This window comes from Dysidea avara, chromosome 5, assembly GCF_963678975.1.
Source record: "Dysidea avara chromosome 5, odDysAvar1.4, whole genome shotgun sequence".
Classification (NCBI taxonomy): domain Eukaryota; kingdom Metazoa; phylum Porifera; class Demospongiae; order Dictyoceratida; family Dysideidae; genus Dysidea; species Dysidea avara.
In genome coordinates, this window is record NC_089276.1 from 1,475,367 (window position 1) to 1,499,658 (window position 24,292).

Here is a 24,292-nt window from a genome sequence, read left to right on the forward strand (position 1 = left end):
AGAGATAGATAATTCCTGGATTATTGCTTAAAAGCTGTTTCCAGCTCAGTCCCCGAGTCCAGTCCAGTCCAATCTGCGAGTCCAGTCCAGTCCAATCTGTGAGTCCAGTCCAGTCCGTGGAATAAAGTAGGCAGTACCATGTTGAGGAAAGCTCTGAAATAAAGCTTTTCATTTAGCAATGAAAGTTGTTGAATGTTCTAATTTAAGAGCATTGTTTTAAAGTGAAAAAGGTTATCTAAGCACATAAACAGGATTCTGATGTAAATATCAAAGGGTGGTATCCAAGAGACTACAGCGATAATGTGTAACATATTGTATATGATGTGTACTGTACATGTAACCTGTGTGATATGGACATGTATTGACATCTTTTGACTTCACACGCACACACGGGGGGGGGGGGGGGGGGGGGGGGGTTGTAGCTCCTGTCAAAAAGATTATGGAGGTGTGTGTGTGCTCTCTGTGTGTAGGCAGCATAGCCAAGTGGCTGGAGAATCGGCCTGGTAATCAAAAGGTTCCAGGTTCGATGCTTGGTTATGCCAAAACTGGTGTTGTTGTTTCCTTGAGCAAGGAACTTTATTCACATTGCTCCAGTCTACCCGGGGACCTGGTGGCCTGGTGTCAACCCACCCAGCTGTAACATCAATGGGTACCTGGTATTAACTGGGGAAGTAAATGCCAACTGTCCATATCTCACATAATGGATGAAGGCTCAGGTGGGACTTCAGGTGCCCACACCTTCACCTGTGAGAGATGGTACAGCCTCCTGTGGGTTACTAGTCCTGTCCCAGGAGGATTTGCCTGCACTGACTCCTAGCACCTGAGTAGTGCATAGGTGTTCCAGTGATGGTTCACTGGGTAGGCATGACCATGCTAGCATGACAGCTAAAGGCTTTTTCCTTACTCAAGGATCCTAGTGGCTAGAGCATCGGCCTGGTAATCCATGCATAGTTATGCCAATTTGGTGTTGTTGTTTTCCTTGAGTAAGAAACTTACTCACAATGCTCCAGTCTCACATATCTCATACAGCAGGTGAAGGGAGTCGAGGGACTTTGGGTGCAAATGGGGACCAGGTGTCAACTAGGAAAGCAGCCCACCCAGCTGTATCATCAATGGGTACCTAAGGAAGCATATGCCCAACTGTCCTTGTCACGTTTAGCAGTGTTGGGGTCATTGTGGAACTTCAGGTTCCGTGACCTCTATCTGTGATACCTGAACAGTCCTCCTGCAGCCCAGCCCACCCAGATTGGAGCAATGTGAGTAAATGTACTTGCTCAAGGTAACAACAACACTAAATTGGCATAATTGGGTATCAAACCTGGAACCTTTCGATTATCAGGCCAACGCTCTATCCACTTGGCTATGCTGCCTCACACACGCACGCGCGCATGCACTAAACACACACATGCACGCATTCACTACAAACACACCACACACACACGCACTCACTACAAACACACACACACACACACACGCACACTGACCAGTGTACTCATATTTTGATGCAGTCATGTCCACTGAGTTGTCCAGTTGTATTCCCGTCACTTCCTGTACTAACTCACGACACTGCGATAGGAACAATGACCTAAAATATAAGAATAGTTTAATTGACAAGTACTGAAGTTATGACAACTTCAGAATAACGTTGTGTATGCCACACTGTAACTCGATTCACCTGTTTTAATAGTGTACACATATTTGATACATTGTTTGATACACAGTAAAACTAAAGCCATATCGGTACCAAATGTAATAATAGTTCTCACCTGAAGGTTGAGATGTTGGGAGACTTGAATTTCTTAAGGTCATTGGACTACACAGATGAACACAACATGTATTTATTGAAAACATGATAATGTACATATGATTGTACACAGTAACACATAAAGACACACAAGAACTCATTCAGGTACTGTTTATACAGTCATGACAACACAATGAAGCTGGGACACTGTGTACTATGGCAAATCCTCCTGGGATAGGACTAGTAACCCACAGGAGGCTGTACCATATCTCACAGGCGAAGATGTGGGCACCAGAAGTTCCACTTGGACCTTCACCCATCATGTGAGATATGGACAGTTGGTACCTGCTTCTCCAGTTAACACCAGATTCCCATTAATACAGCTGAGCATGGTAATGGAGTAAATACCATTGAGGAAACTGTGGCAGTGCTGCCATGGGAAAAAAAAAAGTTTGAATGATTACTGTATAGCTGGTAATTTTCGAACGGTTTTTATTTTTGGATGTTTCGAAGAGGACTTTCTCTTCGAAAATAAATTCCCACGTCTGGTTGCTCTTCGAAAATAAATTCCCACAAGTGAAAGCAACAATCCAACTTTCGGTGATTCGCTTGTGTATTCCTCGAGCGGTCCGCAACATAGCCAAAATTCACAAAAATTACGTACTAGATTCGGAATCTTTACAAAAGATTCAAGGATCAACTTTATACAGATTCAGGGATTCAACTTTAAAGATTCAGTGGGTGCCACCAAACTAATGTATGGTATCCAGAAGAATCCCAAGTTTTACCAGAATTTGACTAAGATTCAGAAGATTGGTGAAGATTCAGTGGTAAAAGCTGTACAAGATTCAGCTTCGTTGCGGACCCCTCGGTATTCCTCGAGTTTTAGCTCAGTATTACTGATGAGTGATGATGGGTAAACTGTATCATTACTGTGCCAATAGCCAGAAAACAGGTGATCCAGAATGGGAATTGATGCCGCCTGCTCTAGAATCTATGGTAGATAGCCAGCTAGCTACGATCGAGTGCGATCGAGCTAGTGAATTTACTCCACTCAGTGTCGAGACTCCCTCAGTCTTCTAATTCAATCAGTAAGTCCGTTTTTGGCAAACATTCACGTATCTTCTTATTTTATGACATGGATTTCCATTTATTTGAAATCTACCCACACTCTTCGAAATTAAATCCTTCGAAATTCAGATTTTGCTTCTTGTGCAAAATTTTTTGCTTCGAAAATAACCAGCTATACGGTATTTATTTAGTACAGCAAAGATTGAGATACTCTAATAGAACAGTCATAGAACAGTCGACATCACATTACCCTTGACTTCATTAGCAGTTGGATCCCTCCTAGATACACCCTTGTCCCAGTAGACTTCACTGGCTAGAATTGGTTTGTTGAAGAAGACACTGCTAGTGGTTTTGAGGTTAACCAAACTTGGTGTTAACTGAAAACTAAGGGACTTCTAAAAGTCCTGACTAGGGAAAATGAGAGTATTGTGCTCATGACAAAATGGGAAATGTGAATGTTGGGTAGGCTGGAACAATTGGGTAAATTCAAGCAGTAATTAAACCTGTCATGCAATCCAGGTAATCTTTACTAACTTGACTACCTCACACACCACACATATGGTACGTGCTAATAGATAACATACACACACACAGACAGACAAGCACACCTGATGAAACTGATAGAGATCATTGTCCTTATCATGATACTTCAGCCTTAATAGTTCATCTTTGAGGTTGTCAAGGAAACTATCATCGTCTTGGATGAAGTTAGGCATGACACAACAAGGAAATGGACCAGTTGTCATTTCACAACCCGTCGTGGCTATGAGGGTAACAACAATAGTAAAGGTGTGTGGAGAACATGATAGAGTCTTAGTATTATAGTGTTGCCAAGTAACCATGGTGCAGCCATAAGGTCAAGTTTACACATGTTAATATGGAGTAATGTTACTGCTAGCAGTGTGGAATGTATTGGCCTATCTTAGAGTAATCTATATGCTAAGAAATAACCACCACACTAAAGAGTTCCATCTTGGTTTTCACTATACAATACTGAAAACAGGTGAAAGCCAAGCAATGAACGAAGTTTGTTGACAGCTCACAGAGCTACACACAAAGGAGGTGTCGACAGCTGTCACAGCTCATACTCACAGTATACACACACTACACACACGACATACCATCTTGAAAATCATGACCTCCCCTGAAAAGGAAACAAAAGCAAGTTGTCACACACCAGGTAGCTACTACAGTGTACACTAGTGATGAACCAATTAATCAGTCAAATTAGTTTATCAGCCAGATTTCAGCAGTATCAGTATTGGCAATTATTAACCAATTATTTCTTCCTTCAACACTTTTACTGACCTTTATGACATTGTTGTCATACAAAAACTTACAAAATATGTGTTAAACATAAACATCAGATCAGTTATTGGCATTGGCCATTATGTAAATTTCAATAATAACTAATCAACAAAATCTGTTATAGGTGCATCACTAGTGTACACTAAGTAACACATTGAAAATTTTAGTAGTTAGGGACAGAGTCTTAGACTCTAACTGGATTACAATTACAAAACATTCAACACTGATCAACAACTACATAGTTCTCTATCATCCTACATACAATTTGAATACATACCATATAGTGGGTTTTTACCGTGCCTATAATTTATCACAAATCTTAAAAAAGCGTGACACAAACTTCTGCAAACGCAACTATCCGCTAAAATAAAATCCGCTGATTTGATTATTTCAATTACTTGAAACGCATTGAAAAAGGAGATGGAAGCGTTGCTAAGCAGTTATATATGTTTATAAAGATATTTTGGACTCCTATCATTGCCATTGGCAAGGAACTTACTTGTGGCAGTTGTGGGGATGTGTGCCACTGCATGACGATCCAACAGTAGTGGGAGTGCCCTCTCAAGGATATGCAGTTTGCTTTCATTTCATGGTGGCACAACAATATGTATCGAGTTACAGGGTAAGACACAAAAATTTGAAAGCACACAAGATAAAATAAGCACGAATTCAATTACTGCGGCTGCCACTGTTCGCAAAAATAAAGTCTTTGCGGTAAAAACCCACTATACAGTGTGATTTAATGTGTCAGTAAACAATCCAAGTAGGCAATGTGTATACCAAAAAGTAAGACATAGACGCTGCATACAAAAGGTTATAGGTGATATTTTACTCAATCTTCACCCTTGACAACCAGTTTACAGACTGGTAGGGCAGTGATATCAGTAACAAACTACAATAACAACATAATAGTCGAAGGAGATCCAACATTAAATTAGCAGACCATTCACTAATTTCTTATCCCCATATGTACACAACTGGTTGGTCCCTGTATCAACTGTCAACACCACACTACCACAACAGTACACAACATACTATGACTAACTGAAACCTAATAAAAGGACACAACCAGATGCTATGGAGTTGTAGCCCTCATAAGACATCCTCAATAGTGAGGTGTCCTCATTAATAAGGTGTCCTGATTAATGTGTGTACCGCACACTAATACAAATGGGACCATGGACAAGTAGTATCAAGGCGTCTACATAATGTCAGTGTCCTCTTTGATGGCTTCCTTACGTTACATCACAGAGAGGTTCTACACACAACTGATGGTGAATTGATAATAAGTGAGTCACAAGGGTACTCTAGTATCCGGAATACAGTATATCCTTGCAACACCGTACCTCCAGCTAGTCCCCAACTTTGTCTTGTACTCATCCTGCATGTACTGAGGGTTAATAGAGGCGCATGGCGCTTCTCTCAGTCTTTTGGCGCTCGTTTCACCCTCGCCGGTATCACTCAACTCCCTCTTGTTCATAACTTAGCGCACCCGCCAAAAGTTCAGCTCCGCCTTTAATTCCAAATAGTGCCCACTTCGACGTCAGGGCAAGGGACATTATTAAAAATGGTGAGTGGTGAAAAGTACTACAATATTGTGTGGATGTGTTTTGGTGTGCCTGTTTGCTTTGTGTCGTGTATGGGTCGTGTAGCAGTAGCTAGGCGATTTTCCTGCCAGCCATTACTACACCGGGATAGCGATCCGGGATGTAGAGTATAATGTTTAGGTACATAACTAAATTAGCAGAAACAAGATGCTTAGAAATCATTTGAGAACTGTCTGATATTTTCGATTGTGGTTTTTTAATCCCGGAGCTTATGGGTCTGATTGATGATTGATCAACAATCGGCAAGCGGTTCTTCCTTGTTGGAGCAACACGTACAGTTACAAGGACAAGCAAGACAACACAATTTACACAAAGCAAAAACAAGAGCAACAAAATTATAAGCTTATTGATTTGATAATATACCTCAGGGAAGGAACGATATAATTAACACATGTATTTACCAGTCAGAAACACAATTACCATGGTTACATGTGACTGATATCCGAGACTATTTGATGAAGTATAAGCATTGCAGTGTATTATCAGGAGCTTGTGAGCTCCTGGTACTATATAGAGGTCTGCATGTAGTTTACTGGACACCGTTATATGTCATGAATAGCTGACAACCTGAAACTTCATAGTTCATTTCAGAAATATTATTTCTGACTGAAAGACAGAAATTTTGTAAATTTTGAAATGAAAGTTGACACTATGTAATGAACAAATCTAAAATATATGGACTTGCTGATTTCGAGTTTTATGGAAAAATATGAATTTAAATGCATCTTGAAAAGATGAAGTGCTGGACACTCATCTTTCCATCTTTGAAATTTTGTAGGTGATATTGACTCGTTTAATACCTATCCCTCATGAATAGCCCTGGTATTGTGCAGAAACTTGGACAGTTGATACAGAGAATTGGTCATTCTACTTAGCAGCTCAAAAACTACTAGTACAAATTGGCCAATGAACAAATATATTGCGTCCATTTTGTGTGTGGAGTATTGCATGCATTTGGCCTAATACTCCTAGGTAATTAACATATACTGACTAACTAAATTTTCCCTGGAAGATACTGCTAAATTGTCTTACTCATATACTTCCAATATTGCTCGTAATTTATCATGACTATTCACCTGAATGTAGTTCTGTTTTTAACTGTAATGCATGCATGAGGTCAACTGAGCTAGAATATCTGCTACAGAACAATAACATAGCAGCCTTGCCTTCAAGTGTATCCTGGTCTCAGTGAACCAGACCCTTCCTCTACATGAATGATGTTTATACTCTATTAAGACATTAGCTAGATAAGTATAAAAGGTTCACACAGTGTTAAACAGGAAAGTTACAGTAGGATGCACAAAAACTGCAAATATGGCATGAATTTTTATGAACGCTGCTCAAACATGCCGTGAACCATTCATGACAAGTATGTGATGAACTTGTTGTGTTGTGAACATTCATAAACTAAGTTGTATAGAACTACACAACTATATTTAGACAGTTCAGTAAAGGTCTTGAGCAGTTTGTGAATTCACCAGCTGTTCACGACAAGTGAGCCTTCATGAAAGCTAATGTAAATTATTGAGCATGTCACAAAATTTTTTGTACACATCACTAGTATCAAGAGTATCCACTACTATTAATATTCTTCCTAATGTGAACATATCCACGAAAATTGCATCATGATATGGCTACCCAGCTTCTCAACAACATACGTAGGTACCACTAGTTGCTGACGTCCTGAAGCTGACAAGTCTTTATGCCTTGTGTAAGCTTTATCTAACTTTCCACCTGGCTGAATCCTATTGCATGTTAAGTCTCTACCAATTAATATTACTGCTTATAGAGGTCTTCAACAGAATCTGAAACCACATATATTTTTTGGGACGTCTTCAGTGAATGTTTCTCGGTTACATTTTTTAAGCTGTCAGCATTGATATTATTTTGTTTGCAGATGTACATACTTGCTGACTACTGACTGATACTATTTTAGTGACCTTGATATCTAGAACAGTATGGTAGCAGAAAAAGAGGATATTGTAATTGTGTATATCCTATTGTATTGTATGGCCAAGGTGTTTAATTCTTTCGGCACCTTTTCACTGACAAGACCAGTATCTATGTACAAGATCAGAATTCATGTATTATCTTAGAGTAAATATTTCATGCTGCACTGGAAGGTTTTCACTGCAACATTGTTGGCACTGTGTAGAATTAGTAGAAACTACGACTGCATCAGACGTTTATTTGAAGCCTGGTATTTAATCTTCTTGTAAAACCCATTCTTCCTTCTCTCACTAGATGGAACCTGTTGCATATAACCGGCCGTTTAATGTCTCTATCCATAGTGACTAAACAGTACCGCATTTTTATGCAAGACAAATTCAAGACAATACTTACATAAAAAATGGTTGTTGTTATTTGGCTTTTGGTTAATCCACAAACTCTCTCTCTCGTCAAAGGTTTATTGTTCATAAAACCTCAGTCAGTTATTTACTGGAGAGACTGAAGCCCACCTAGTGGTCACTAAGCAGTGTTGTATGTAATATGCCACTTGGCAACTGACTTGGTAACTATCAACTCAAGACACGCATCAGGCGCTGACAAATTTGCTTGACAAATTTAGTTAACTGTTCATGACACTGAAATTTACAGTTATCAAATTTGTTGAAATTATTTGTTCATGTATGTCTGGTAGGAAAATGTTAATTGTGTAATTGTTTTGTTTTCCATAGTTACCACTGTCACTACTCAAAGCTGCTCAAAGTCATCCCATGGTAAGAGTGTATACATGTGCTATAACTATAATGTCTTGTTTATTAGCACACCTCTATGATGTTCCTAGTGCTGTGTTATGTATAAGCACAACACTTCAGGGTACTTTAGTTGTAAGCTTAGTACTGTAGTTGGTGATTGGAAGAGTACAAAAGTTAAAGTAGAAAACATTTGCCTGTACTCTGTATGTAGCTGCTATAAGTGGTTTATATTATAGGTTGTCTAGGCTGTGGCTAAGTTCAACACAAACACATTTACACTAGCAGAATATGTATAAAGTGCATTCACTACAGGTAAAATATTTACCTAGTGCTTGCAAACATTAGCAATAAAATTTGGAGCTGTAAACTTTACACTTTACATATTGTTTACACAGTGGAACCTGTCTTAGCAACCACCTAGCTGTACAGAAAGGCCACCTCTCTAAAAGGACCAGCGTTACCTAGGGAGACATTTACACACTTGTGTAAACAACCACCTGCCTATTAAGACCAAGAAATTTAGGCTGGACCGTTGGACAGGTTCTCGTTGTATACATCCCACCTCTGTGCTTGACTTATGCACTTCTGCTGTGAAAGTATACCATAAATTCATCACGCTTGCCTACGTATGTACAAGCATTGAGTGAGTAAGAACAAAAGTAGATGAGGCTACATACTTCAGTACTCGTGTGCTTTGCCTTGTGGCTAGCCAAGTCTGACAATTTTGTTTTCTTATTCAAAAGTTTCCCAGTATTGTCGCATCCAGCAGCAGCAGATGTCACACTGCAGGGGTTAGTAGTCAGGTTACCATGAGCACCAGTTAACTTGTAGAAACACAAACCAGTTTATTAGGCCATGAAAACTGAATTATCTGTACTGATCCTCCTGTCTGGGCAGAAAAGATTATAAAATCACCGATGAGTTAACATGTAATTATTGTATAAAGATAGACACAATTACACGCATACCAGCTGCATGTGCACTTTGTTTAAAAACACACTTTACTTTCACATACACCAAGCAGCTTAAATTACTTTTAAATAAAACTATTACAGTATTTCATTAGACTACTTGTGTATTTCAAATCTCCCACCCATACTGCCATGTATAACCACCTAAATTTGGTCACTATGATGTCATGCAAGTGTTTACCATTTCAATATTAAAGATTGCATGGGAGTATTACTAAACTAACTTGCTCGCGTAGGTAGGGATGTGCCTATATACAATATAATTTACTACTGTGATACCAATATTAAAATTTCATATTGTGATGAAGTTTATATGCACGGTTTTAATGCCAAATGGAGTATGTCAACACTAGTGTAAGTACCTCTTCTACACTGGATGTCTCAAGGTATATATACCCACCCATGCAGCTAAGTGCACACGTCTTTCAGATGTGTTACTGTAAACGTGTGATCAGCTTATACAAAGTGTGCATTCTAACTTTACTAACTTGTAATTCAAGTTCATGAAATAAGCACATTACCTATCTGACACAATATCGTGATAGATATTGTATCATGATATCTTTTTAAAGTGATAGATGGAAGTTGTTTTTGTACTTGGTGATTCACACCCCTATACGTGGAGTAAAGCAGGACAGATGGGTAGAAGAGTCAGCTTGAGATACTCTAATAGAGCATTCAAATTACTCAAACAGTCAGACTGTAGTACAGTATTGGGCTGCCTGCTCACATCAGTCTAGGTAACTTCTGTAGTCTGAAATTTAACAATAAGTGACCTCTGGATGCTTTTGATGATAAACACTTATGGAGGTCTACAGTTGGTGAACCTGAGCATGCCACGCATCAAAGAAAAGTGACAACAGAAATATAATTTTGTGTCTGAATGCATGCCCTAACTATCAATTGCTGAAAAGTGAAACAACCATTCTTATTTTTAGCTACAGTGTATGTCGTTTCACAGTGTTACAAAAGAAAAACAGTATGGGAAGAGCACCTCTACAATCAATCTAGTTACTATGGAAATTATGGACAACTTAGCACAAGGAAGCCATTATGTGGTACCCATGAACTACGTGGTAGTAGAGAAAGAATTGGGACACAAAGGAAGACAAAGGTAACTCCATGATGCATCCACTGTAGTTGCTGCAGTTGGCGAAAAGGCACGTCTTGTGACCTAAGTGATGTCAAACATCAATCCCAGGCAACGGTATAGTACGTATTAGCCAGTCGGGTAGCAGATAAAAACAGAATATAAATTCTATAGAAATATTTTGGAAGTGTTTAGGGCCGCTCTGGAAGCACATTATTCCCAACCAACACTGCCAAGCGGTCGTGAAGGAAACTAAGGCTGGTGTTTGGGGTGATGGTATGGCAGGTAAACCTTCGTGATCCCTACTACACAGTACTACCGTATTGCATGATAACTACTGTATGTATTGTAAGATGTGTATGGTGGTAGCAACTGTCTTGAGAATGTTCACCTCTTTGTACTATGAGACTCTTGATGTCAAATGGGACCCACGAGAAATATGTCAGGCATGCATGTACATTTCATTGACCTCATTTACTGTATACATATATGGCCAGTTGATATTGCTGTACAATACAGCTGTATTCTTCAAGAGATTCATAGTACGTATATAGTGTGCTACTATTACTACTGTAGCTTGTGGAGTTGAAGAATGGAGAGACGTATAATGGTCACCTGGTGAATTGTGATAACTGGATGAATATTAGCTTGAAGGAGGTCATCTGTACATCCAGGGTTAGTAGAGTGGTTGATGTAGTGATTGTAATATTCATAGCGTGACTTATGTGTTGTTGTTATTGTTTGTGTGTGTAGTGTGCATCTCTGTGTGTGCATGTGTAGTGTGTGTGTGTGTGTGTGTGTGTGTGTGTGTGTGTGTGTGTGTGTGTGTGTGTGTGTGTGTGTGTGTGTGTGTGTGTGTGTGTAGTGCGTTGTATGTGTGTGTGGTGCATTGTGTGTTTGTGTGTGTGTGTGTGTAGTGCGTTGTGTGTGTGTGTGGTGCGTTGTGTGTGTAGTGTGTGTGTGTGTGTGTGTGTGTGTGTGTGTAGTGCGTTGTATGTGTGTGTGGTGCATTGTGTGTGTGTGTGTGTGTGTGTGTGTAGTGCGTTGTATGTGTATGTGGTGCATTGTGTGTTTGTGTGTGTAGTGCGTTGTGTGTGTGTGTGGTGCGTTGTGTGTGTAGTGTGTGTGTGTGTGTGTGTGTGTGTGTGTGTGTGTGTGTGTGTGTGTGTGTGTGGTGCGCTGTATGTGTGTAGTGTGTATGTGTAATTGTGGTGTGTGTATTTGTGTATACATGTGTGCGTGTTGTGTGTGTACATGCATGCGTGCTTGTGCGGTGGGCGTGTCTGTATGTATATGTTAGGCAGTATTTAGAGCACCAGTTTGGTAATTGTATGGTTCCAGGTTTGATGCTCTGTGATGTCCAGTTGCAGAAACTTTAAGGGGACCTGGTGGCTGGGTATCAACTGGGAAAGCTGAATGCCCGTATTGCTTAATGGTACTGGGGTTGTTGTAACTTACGCTCAATCTGACAGTCCTTCCATGGGTTACAGGTCCTGCCCCAGGAGACTATTCAGAAGCAGTACTATTGAATTCACATACTGTATAATATATATCACCAAAACTGTGATCTGTCTGCCTGCATGCCTGCAACCTGTCTGACCACAGTCGAGGCTAATGACACAATCATCACACAACCTCTATGCAACTAGAACAGGGTACTCGTGTGTGGCATGATTGTTCCTTTTACTGTATAGTAAAAAACGTTGGCAGAAAAAAGTGTACGAAACCCCTCTGTTGAAAAAATTGGCAGAAAAAAATTTGGCGATTGAAATAATATTCACCAAAGTTTTACTGTATGGTACGTAAGTATAAACAGCAAGGTGTCAACTCATCAATTAAGTAGTGTAGTAAGTGTATAGGTAGCTAGCATTGTTGTTGTAGCAGTACTTTTGTAGCTACTGATCTAACGACGTGCTAGCAAGGGTGTGCTTCTCTATCTCCTTCGGTGCCGAGAGCAACCGTATTTACTTTTTCAGTGAACTCCAGTAGCAGAGGTTATCATGTATATCAAAGTATTTGGCCAAATCCATCGCGAGACGATGAACTAACTGACGTGCAAACGGGAAGCCGGTTGGAAATGCTATCCCAAGGAGTGCTTATACAACTGTGGGACACATTCCTAGGAAGATCAAGATCTCCAAAGTCAGCTTGATCTTTATTGCGTGGTGGTACGAGCTGACCTTCATCTCAAGTTCTAGTTACTCAATGTGCTTGTGTGATCATCTAAAATAATTGGCGAATTGAATGCTATTCAACAAAGTTTTTTATTATACGGTATAATATCTGTTCTTTTTAGTACTTGTTGTCATTGTTTCTTCATGCAAGGAAATCCTACTATGTGTATATGTTTATTGTACAAAGTAAAGGAGAACACTTCAATTATTTTTATTTTTGAAGTTCAAAAACCTACCATGAGAACTTTAAAAGGGAGTAAAATAGCTGCTTCTATAACAATAACATTTTTGTTTTACAAAACAAGGCTGCAGCCCTTAATAATTTTCATGTCCACCGTAGGCCTACAGTACTTGAGATCAACAACAAAATCGAGATACTGGAATAAAGCACTCACCCTAATACAACATTCATACGTAGTAGAGTCACACATGTATGCGTATCATAACCCAATCAACTAGTACAATCAATTTTTCTTTGATATTGTGTATCACATGATCATTAATTTTATGCATGTGATGCATGGTGGAAAAGAATGCACATAATTGGATTAGCCTGCAAACAAAACTTGATGGATTGTTTGATGTTTGTGAGGTTAGAAATGCTCTATAAGGCACATGATCTCTTGAATTTATAGACAACAGGAAATACGTTAACCTCCAAATGGATAACTTAAGAGTATAATCAAAGTGAAATCAACTACATAATGAACAGTAAGGGTTTCTATTAGATACTCCACCTTAGGACTGTACCTCTCTTTGACTATCTCAGTGTGTATGTGTCCATGTGAGGTTGGTTACATACTATAATGTATTGGTGAATTTGGTGTGTGTGTGTGTGTGTGATTGTGTCAAACACGGTGCCTGGAATTAGGTAGGAGTGGGCGGTATTGATCAATATCATACCACGCTATTTTAATTATAAATATTGCGGTGTTAAAAAATACCCACTAAATATGTATAAGCTTCCATTACATCAATAGCCTCATTGTAGACTACACAGTGCTTACTCTTCAAATGGGGAGGTGATAGCCAACAAACTTTTTCGACAGGGGTGACAAATAGCACTCCCATATTTGACTGGTCTCCAATTAGCACCTTTCTAGTAGTCCCATGCTATGCTCTGCATTCCACTCTTGCTAACAAGTTCTGCTGTAATACTGTTTGAATAATTTAAATCTAGTAATTTCCGGTATTCTCCGTATGTTGGTACATGGTATTAATAAATAAATATTTAAATATTTGGTTTAAAAAACATATTGCACGACAACTAAATATCTGTATTGCCCACACCTCTAGAATTAGTACTGATATTTTGAAATCCTTTTGTTACATGATATTAATAGTAGTACGTACCCAGGATTGTCACACAAACTCTTGGATGACTGAAAGTAGGGGCATGATGCATAGATCTTATATAATTCACTACTTAGTGAGGTGGGATCTTAAGAAAACTTCTGTCCTCATAAAGTGACTAGTGTTTGTGCCGATAATGACTCCTGAAAAGGTAGGAAGAAGCCATCTGTATTTTTCTTTTACTGAAGACTAATTGAATCTTTCAGTTTATAAATTTCATGTTTTACAGATCTACAAGTTTATTTTCACACTACTGTACAACATGAAGTTGGATAAATTGTTAAGAGTTTGTCAAATATTTTTTCATCAAAACTGTTGACATTTCTTTAGTCAGTATGAAATTCACTAAGTTTCATGGTCAGAAATTTACATGAGCATAACTTATTACATATATGTAGTACATAGCAGTACTTATTACAGAATTATTGCAGTAGTTTCATGGAAGCAGAACACAGCCCATTCCATATTGTAATTGAGGAGGCCATATGATAGCTTATTTGGTATAGGTACACTGACACAAAAACCTTATTATATTATCACTCTTGTTCTTGTGTATAGTATCAGATTTAAAAGTATGTGGTAACAGCAGATACAGATATGTGTACAAGTTTGTGTAGAAACATGTTTATGATGCTTCTATTACCAATAACATACATTTCTATCACATAAGGCTGTAATGCTACGGCTACAATAGTCCCACACTGTTAGAGTATGAAGTGTGCAACAGATATGGATGTTGTTCATGAGGGCCTGTGGACTGAAAACTTTCATATAGAAACTCTGAGAGACTATTTTAGTACTATGTACATTAATTACTACAAATAAATTAAGTAACTACAACTTATACAAAAGAAATGTAAAAGTGATTGTTCTATTAGAGTACCACTCAATGCGTTGATATTTTTCAATATTTACTGTGCTTGTTAACTGCGTGTGCTTACGTATTAGGACTGGGACGAATATTGAAATTTACCTTCAAATATTTGCTAATAAAATGTCCGAATATTTGAAGCTTCGGTGTTAGCTCTCAAGTTACTACAGGTTTTCTTGTATTTATGTACAACCTTCTTAGGTTTTATCTTTCTAAACCTATTGAATAAGTTTGTAAGCATTTGGAAAGTGCAAAGCAGTAGTACTGAATGCCGCGATCAATCAATTGCAAATGGGCGTGTCCATACTACAATCATGCACAGGTAAACACTGAGAAATGGCTAAAAGTGCACTTTCCATGCATTATCTATCACTTTATAAGGTGTATTAAGGCTGCAACTATGGTAGCAAGCTGAACTGCGATGGTTTAAAGGTGGGCATGGTACACGAAGATTGATCAAAAAGAGACAAACATTGATCATGCAAGAGGAATAAGCAGTTACAATAAAGATAACAACGTTTATTTGTAATTCTTTTGTAGACTATGAGTGCATTACGAAGCTTTGAAGGATAGTTTTATAATTCGAAGTTTACTTAACCTCCGAACCCACGAAGCATTCGAAGCTTCGTCCCAGCCCTATTACATATATTAATGATGCCAAGGAGTTTCTGCTAGTAGGGAATTATTCATGCTCACCACAGTTTTTAAGCGATTTGGATTCAGTCAAATAGTTCACTTCAGTCGAGGAAATGGCAATCCTGAGAAGTTCTGTGCGACTATCGTTGATAGTATCTGCTAGACACACAATTGGAGACACATCAAGTGTGCTGTGACACTGTTAGTTTATTCTATGATCTTTTGCTGCGATTTTGTATAACATTAGGTTGCAGCAGCAATTTCAACTGTGTGCACCTATCAAACAGCAAGTATACCATGGTATCATATATGCTTAGCAGGCAGCTAATCGTGTGTACCTAATAACCGAAGTCTACACTATCTCAACAAGCATTGTCCAGTCAGTGAAAGTGGGGGACCATGGCAATGGCTCCCTGTTTCTACCACTTATACAATTTCTGTTTGCCTTTTATCCTACCTGTCTACAACGTGTATGTAACTGTGAAATAACCAGGTAGTGTTGTTGAAGTGTTAGACATAACACTCTCCTTGCATACCCAACATATTTGTGCCTCATTTGTTTAGTATAAAGCAACACTGGGTGTATACTGAGGGATCTTCATACAAGTACAGTACAAAGCGTAATTAACTGAAGATTGGACTCACAGACTGGGCTTAAGGCATACTCCTCTTTTGTAATGAAAACAAGTGACGACCAAAATTTCTTGCTTGTCAAAATAGTGCTAACAACACTTGCTATAAGGAACAACAGGAATTGTTCAGCCGGGCCATGAGTGGATCAGAATGCACAACACATATCATTTTACCATTGCAAGAGCAAAGCAAAGCTATTTAATGGCTATACACAAGTTATTGGAAGTTTATTGCCATCATTACTAGTATATTATCATCATTACTAGTGTGCTAGTGGTATGTGTGGGGGACCAAGTGAAGTTGTAATGGAGTATATCATTGTGTCTCATTTCATAAATCCATGACACCTTATTGTTTACATGACACCACTGGAATCTGTTCCTTAAGGACTTACCAAATTGTGATAACTAACTTCCATAATAACAACTGAATTATTAACAGCCTCAACAGATTCTCTGTATAGCTTTACCTCATAGTAACCTTGATGAAAGTAATATGGTCAGGCTGGTCAAGTTGCAACTGCTTTTTGACGATTACTTCTCAATTTTTGGCCAACACAAGTCGGTGATCATTATCTGACGTTTTGTGTGTGGTTTTGTGTTTTTCCTCTGGCCAGCTAGTTGTTGTGTGGATTCTGTGGAATCCACGGAGACATCCAGGTACTAGAAATACAGGCAGTTTAATGGAGTTACTGGAGTCCATGCAGCTACCCATTTCCTCACATGACTGTTGCTCCCGACTTGATCTTCCTTCTCTCTCCAGTGAAGTATTATTTGTCCTTTCACAGTCTACTAGCTACTCGTTTATCATCAATGCAGTTTTTTTTTTCTTTGGAACAGGATCGCAACCTAAAATCTTTCTGGCACAACTAATAGTATTTTGCTGTGTATCTTGTTTCTAGTGGATGATATGTTGATTTTTGTAGGCTGACACCTTGTACGGGCTTTGCCTTTTATGTATGCCTTCCTGTTTGGTAAAACCAAGAGTTAATGTATACTCCATTATTAACTCTTGGTAAAACTGTAGACTGTTGCTCATTGTAATGTATACCAGTTAGGTGTGCCGTTGTGGATGTACTGGTGATGAAAACTAACATCCACTTTGATCTTCAATTGTTTCCAAAATACTAATAGTTCTCCTTTTATCAAAACATTTAAAAGCGTTGATGTTCTCAACGTTTACATTTCTATCAACACTACTGTGTACTAATCCTTTCAGTGTTCTTAATGTGTTTAACTTTTACATGTGTTCCAGTATTGATTGGAGCAACATGCTGTAGGCTTGGTGAGTGAATGGTCTTGTGACACAAGTTGATAAGTAATGGAAATTGAAACTACCTAATAACACAAGTTAATAATATTGATATAGTGGGTTGCTCATCATGTTGGTACTGTCTTGTCTCTCTGTCAAGAGATGGTTGCTAAGGAGATACAACTATCTGTCTTCTTTCATGTCTTGTCAGTTTTAGTGGTCACATCAACTAGAAACACTAGTTGAATATCATCTTGATGCCTAGTTCATGATGGACCTACAGGTACCTTCAATACTGAACAAGAAAATTCATTACTCTGCTCACTAGCTGTATACACATTAGTTACTCTGAGAAACAGGTTTATCAGGTTTATCAGTTGTTATTCAGCAGACTGGCTACAGTACTGGTGGTGAAGAATTAAAGTACATGATAATTGGTTGACTGTAACCCATTGACAATACCAAGTTGTAGTGTTATTTCAACACTAGCATTGTCACAGTGTTTGGTTTAGAGTTCAGTCTATTAGTGTGGCTTGTGTTGTTGGTGTTGCTAAAGAACTTTGTTGTTGATGATGTTATGATGGTTAAGGGTCAAGTGTACTATGTGTGTGCCATGTGAAGACTAGGTTGTGTTAAGATCAAGTCAGTACTCAATTGTATATTCTTTAAATGCTTATAGCTTACACTGTTGTTATCACAGTATTGGACACTCAAATTGCAGCAAACTGCAATTTTCTGCAGACGTTTGAGTAATTCCTCTCAAAAGAGGCCCAACAGCACCATTTTCCATGTCATTTTTTGTTTTAGTTACTACAGAACATTAATGCCTTCAATATTCAGTGTATGTCTTGTGACAATTTGTTCAGCTATTCTAGTGAATACAGTTAACTATCAACTACCTTATGTGTACAACGTGTTATGTGTTCTGTAGGATGGTGACCGGTTCTGGAAGATGCCAGAGTGCTACATCAGGGGCAGCACCATCAAGTACCTCAGAATACCTGATGAGGTACGTATCATGCACTGGCCTGGAATAACTGCTAAAGAACTAATCATATTATAATTAGTTGTTAATACCTCAAATGCTCTTTACCACTGACAATAAACAATTATAATTTTATTACATAATTTAACCAGGTATGCCTCATTGTCATTTGTGTCATGTTAGGTTATTGATCTGGTCAAGGAGGAACCAAGTGCCCGTCAGCCACGACCTAAAGGGATAATGGCAGGTAGGATGGTTGGTTATTATACTGCTACTGGTGTTTTGTGTAATAGAACTGTGTGACAATACACACACTTATTATTATGTATCTAAGTATAATGCGCTGATCAGTGCTGTGTATCATACCACATTAATGTATTTCTCTATTAGGTCGAGGAGGTCGTGGTGGTGGTAGGGGTGGTGCCAGAGGTGGTGGAAGAGGTGAGAGAACTGTATCTATAGTTGTAATTGCAGCTCAGTGATCCACCTGGATGTCTGTTACAGTACAGCAGTTTCAACACTTCTTGTGTATTCATGCATGAATACATATTTTTATAGGCGATCAATCTGACTCTATAACTTTTTTGCATGGGTACTAAATTAGGCCTCAGGATGCTGCTTACATGACTATTTTCTTTAGGACAAGTTATTTGGCTCTGAGAACAGCCAGTGATTGCCCACATGCATGCGTAATAACACTACACCTTTCATACAAAAATTACAAGAAGCACTGAAACTGCTGTACCTGTCTACATTATTTGTGTACTAAGCTACAATGCTGAAAGATGGAGAGAGGTTGAATGTTACAGTACACCTTATAGCTACATGGTTCTTAGCATGTGTGAAATGAAATTAAAACTGATTGACAATCATCTTGGTTTTTACTCATACTTGAGTCATACTTGTTTCACCCACTACACAGCATGTTGCCTGTCTGTTGTAGTGTCACGTAACTGTGTTAGTCTCCTATGAATATAACATAATAGTATTCTCAGGTGTTGTGTGTCACTAGGCCAGGCATGTACTAAGCTATGAATATCTGATACTTGTCCTATATCATATTATTAGCTACAGTAAACAGTTAATCATATTAGACCAGTAGTATGCAGGGGAGGCTTACAATGTTATTTGTCAATTATTTCTAATCTGAACATGTCACTGACAGGTGGTCGTGGTGGTGGTAAGAGTGGCAGGGGAGGGGCAAAGACAGGAGGAGGTGGAGCTGGACAGAGATAGCCAACTTGTCTCCTTAACAATTCTGCACACATCACATTTTGGCTGTAATGCTGTTGTTTGACTTCTTCGTGTATCAATTTGTACACTATCAATAAATCATTAAAAATAATATTATTGCTAGTTTATAATTATTTGATAGCTTGTATGGCTTCGTGTGCAGCCATACTTGTACCGCACGTGTGCAGTCTTCCGCGTGCATGCCGTAAAAATTTTAGTGCTTCTAGGATTCCATCGCTCGGTAGCTACGTATATAAAGAGTACTTAATTTGCTCGTACAATTGTAGCAGCGATATACTCTCTGACTCAGCCCAAACTAACTACAGGGATTATTAATGGCGACATCAAAGAGGCTTTGGAATACGTTAGTGCTTGGCTACTGCCTAGTCTTCGGGCTCGTTAGCAGCTGTTCTAGTGGAGGCAAGGTAAAAGTGTCCCTCACTTGACAGCAGTCAAACTCCTGCAGTGTAGTTCTGTGCATTTGGGGGCCCATTTAGCTAACTATACGTGTATGCTGATCAGCTACTCAGTTTTGTGTGCATATCTCAGTAGCTAGCTTGGACAAATTCCAGCATACTTGCAATTGCATGTAGTGATCATGTTTCTCCATTCAACAGAATTCCCATCTGTGGCAGATCGGTAGTAACCCAGTTTCTTACATATTTGGTACAATGCATGTACCCTACAACAAGTTATGGCACAATATTCCTGATAATGTCAAAGTGGCATTTGCTTCCAGTCAAGATGTGTTCCTGGAGCTGGACAAGAATGATGAGGATACAATGAACAGCATCAACAATTGTCAACTACTACCCAACAATGATACCATCAGCAAATATGTGTCATTGAGAGTGTATAAACGACTGACCAGGTACATGAGGAGACTGCACAGGGAGATCCCTAAATGGTATGGTGATGGAGGAAATGATAAACTAGCAAAGATAATTCTTGGAAACTGGCAGCGCAAGAGACCAATATGGGTGACCCTGCTGCTCAGCTCACTCAACAAGGAAGCTGTCCAGAACAATGATATTCCACTGTTGGATACGTTCCTAGGAAATGCTGCTCGTAACATGGGCAAACATCTCAAAGCAGTAGAAGACGTACATGATCAGTGTAGTGTATTCAACAAACTGGACAATGAACAGGTTTGTGCTTGATGTATGCATGTACACAACATAATGTTTCAGCCATTCTCACCTGTGTACACATGTCAATAAGTGATTCTCTATGTGTAATAGTACCAGCCAGTATAAGATTATAGCTGAAGTTTACTATGAAATTGTATCGAGATATTAAGTTACAAATTTGGTTGGAAGGTACATACCTGAACTCTGGCTGCCTGCATGCATATCACAGCCAACTAGCATGCTAAATTTAGTATATTATAAAATTCATTAGTGATTATATTTGGTGCATCTGTGTATGTCTATAGGCTGAATACGTAATGAAGAAAGAACTTGATTTTCTGGATGAGCAGGGGTTTGAGGGAGGATCTGATACAGCGGAACGTGACATCAAGTTCTACACATGTGGAGATTTTGAACAAATGGTCATGTCAGATAGTTTGCTGCCTGTGCCGATTCACAACACCCGTAATGAGAAGCAGCAACAAATTGTCAATAACATTGAGAGACTATTAACAACTCATATGATTGTGAAGAGGAACAGGAAAATGGCCAGGACTATAATAACAACCATCAAAGCCAATCCCAAGAAGACACACTTCTTTGCTATTGGAGCAGGTAGGTATAATTGCTTTAAATGCATAATGATATTGTACTCTTTCTCAGGTCACCTAGTTGGCAATGACAGTGTTATTAACTATCTAAAGAGGAGAGGAGTCACTGTGCAACATATACCAAGTGACACTATTATACAAGGGTAAGTACCACTGCATAATAGTGTAATTGATTGCATACGTAAGGCTTCCTACACAGCACTATGTTATAATTCATTGCTGATTTCCTGTAGGAGTCAACTACCAGAAGATTTTGAGTCACTGGGTAAATTCAAGACTCTACCAAAGAACATCAATATTGGTGACCTGTTGCCCACCTCTACACCTCCACCAACCACCCCTATTCCTCTAGGGGAAGTGTCCACTGGTACTACTACACAGGAAATGTCTGACTATTGGCAACATATCTATCATGAGTTAGAAACGTGAGTGCAGGAGTAGTACTGACAACACAGAAGACGTTGTTAGTGATCAATAATAGCTATATGGAGACATTTAACTTGATCGAGTGGCTTCGTGTAGTAAATATTGTTGTGCATATAACTATTGTAGCTAAAGGGTAGGGCACTTAGTAACTATCATCACTACACATGTACTGCCATTTACATGGTCATGATGTTATAATTATTATAATGTAGTTCTTTTGTTTATAGATCTGCAACATCAAGACCAACCTATGATATGACACTCTCCACCATTTCAACCAGATCAACTAGCAGAGCAAGCCAAACCACCAATCCACCCACTAGTACAAGTCCAACCAGTACCACAAGTCCAACCACTTCTCCTAGTCCAGCTGCTGCTAGTAGTCAGACACAGGAAGACATCACTGCCACATCACATCACAATACAGATTCTCCAATGGAGTCAAGTTCCTCTGGAGTGATGTACAACACTACAATAATCATAACATTGTGTCTGCTAACAATTATCTGCAGTAGATTACTGACATAATATAACTAGTAATGTGTGTACATTTTTAATCTTCACTGTGTCTCAGTATAATAGACTATATTGTAATGTAAAAATCAAGCAAGGCTGCTAATGGCATCACTCAATACCATCAACTAAACCACAACAGATCATTCTTTTCTTTGTATGGTGACCAGTGAGTTTGTACAAACAAGTGAGAGTGTGACAGTAGCTACCTATACAATTACCAAATAGAATATGAGATATGCAATGAATATTATTATCATACAGGCCAGATCAAAGTAAGCATTTAACATCATAAATACAACTAGTACAGGTGAATGAGTGCATGCATGGACCATGGATAGATAAGCATCTACATAATTATAGCAAATTAGCAATTGTGGTCAAAGCAACTCTTTGTATGCATGTGGTTAACAAATGTGACTGGGGTCTTCCACACACATATCCAATTCTATGAAGTCAGAAGACCACAACTCTGTTCAAGAAACATAATGCTAACCTGGACATTTCTCCATCCTCTAAAATATGTTGGTGCTCACTACTGACCAAATTTCATATCAATAGCCATTTCCAATCTGAAGTTATGTGTCAAAGTTGGTAAATTGGATGTGTGTGGAAGACCCCTTTTCACAAATCCAGTCACAGATATATGTAGGACTGTGAAGTGTTCTAAGAACTAAGAGTTAATACACAATTACGTACAGCTCTGATGTAACTCAGTTGTCATCTTCACTTTCACAGCTCACGTATATCATGCGTGAAATGAAAACTGTCGTAGGAGCAGAGCTGAGAAATAGTGTTCTTAATCAAGTAGAACCTTCATAATTATTGTAATGGACACTTTCAAGACTGACCGATTTACTGTTGTAAGGAGGTTTACGTTGTCCAGAAGTAAAATTGTATTGATAGAGGTTAATATTATAGAGACCTCATAAGCTATAGAGAGAAGGTTATGTGTACAGTGGAGGGTCCTCTAAGAAAGGCTCCACACTGAGCTAGCATAGCATTAATGTATAGTGGCTAATTGTCTTATGATCACAAACCTCACCATACTGAATATTATGGCACATGCTTTAAAATCCATTTTAAACACAGAGGCATTTAAACTTTGTATTTAGCTACCTTTGTACCTATAGATTAACAGGTTTGTATTAAAATTTAAGCACTCATAAAGTAATAGATCTTGAATTGTATAGTGTGAGACTGCTGGGCTTTCCAGATTATATGCACACTTACCAGTGCGTATATCATGTTAACATTCCAGGAGCAGTGCTATAGGTACTGACTTCTGAGGTGTGAGATTAGTCATGCAGTAGATTCACAACATTTTCCCTATAAATTACCTCAAGTTACACATGCTAATAGCAGTAACACTTGTTATGTTAATTATTATTGAAATGGAAGACCCTGAGACATGTACATGAATGATAGTGGTATGCAAAACAATAGCTGGTATGCTTGGTTACAAATTAAATTATCTTCCCAGTTGCTATGCAACCAAATTAGACAACTTGTCAAACTAATACTACAGCACTTATTCATCCCACACCATCTCATTAATCATTATATTGTTATTAACAACATTCATCAATTGATATGAATTCTGATCTATACTCTAACAAATTGTAGTCTACTAATTCTCTAGTCTACATATTGGGTTAGTGTAGACCATCTCAACTCTTGTGATTGACTAGCTTACAAATGTTGGCCACTACTTACATGATTATCGTAATAAACATCTTCATGTTGCACTATGTTTATGTAGCTGGTACAGTCTCCCTGAGATCTAGATCTATGTGTATATACATGTATCTCATAAACCATTTGATCCATTACATGATTGGTGCAGATTAAATATGTAACAATTGCAATTCTCCACTAACAAATCTTCTAGCTGTAAACCTCAGGTATATAGCTAGAAGCTCCAAGACCATGTAAAGTTTGAAGTGCTTCGTATAGTAGCTACATATAAAAATATTTATGTCTTAC

General features: G+C 38.6%; 2 protein-coding genes across 4 annotated transcripts in view; one reads left to right on the plus strand and one right to left on the minus strand.

The window, feature by feature from the left end:
• The window catches only part of LOC136256949 (prolyl 3-hydroxylase OGFOD1-like), a 22,838-nt gene extending 17,172 nt beyond the window's left edge, over window positions 1-5,666 (minus strand). For both annotated transcript variants that reach the window (XM_066050023.1, XM_066050022.1), the window contains exons 1-5: window positions 5,470-5,666; window positions 3,937-3,959; window positions 3,424-3,578; window positions 1,767-1,813; window positions 1,485-1,585 (exon numbers count right to left, since the gene is read on the minus strand). In XM_066050023.1, the coding sequence (XP_065906095.1) occupies window positions 1,485-1,585; window positions 1,767-1,813; window positions 3,424-3,578; window positions 3,937-3,959; window positions 5,470-5,603 (460 nt within the window). In that variant the 5' untranslated portion in view covers window positions 5,604-5,666. The remainder of the gene's footprint in view (window positions 1-1,484; window positions 1,586-1,766; window positions 1,814-3,423; window positions 3,579-3,936; window positions 3,960-5,469) is intronic.
• LOC136256950 (metalloprotease TIKI homolog) lies at window positions 5,550-22,395 on the plus strand. 2 transcript variants are annotated; one of them, XM_066050025.1, is made up of 10 exons: window positions 5,550-5,693; window positions 8,409-8,450; window positions 11,067-11,165; window positions 18,340-18,417; window positions 18,577-18,672; window positions 20,244-20,774; window positions 21,062-21,371; window positions 21,420-21,510; window positions 21,601-21,792; window positions 22,021-22,395. In XM_066050025.1, the coding sequence occupies exons 1-10, from the start codon at window positions 5,691-5,693 to the stop codon at window positions 22,319-22,321; spliced, it is 1,743 nt and encodes a 580-aa protein (XP_065906097.1). In that variant the 5' UTR covers window positions 5,550-5,690; the 3' UTR covers window positions 22,322-22,395. The 2 variants fall into 2 exon arrangements, with proteins under 2 accessions (XP_065906097.1, XP_065906096.1); XM_066050024.1 differs by lacking the exons at window positions 5,550-5,693; window positions 8,409-8,450; window positions 11,067-11,165; window positions 18,340-18,417; window positions 18,577-18,672 and adding an exon at window positions 19,829-20,051.
• Window positions 22,396-24,292: the final 1,897 nt, after the last annotated feature.

Excerpts from the sequence above, each read along its gene's own strand:
- LOC136256950 (XM_066050025.1), top strand. Across the intron at positions 8,451-11,066 it reads CTGCTCAAAGTCATCCCATG|CTTGTGGAGTTGAAGAATGG; the intron begins GTAAGAGTGTAT and ends TTACTACTGTAG. Across the intron at positions 11,166-18,339 it reads AGGTCATCTGTACATCCAGG|GATGGTGACCGGTTCTGGAA; the intron begins GTTAGTAGAGTG and ends TGTGTTCTGTAG.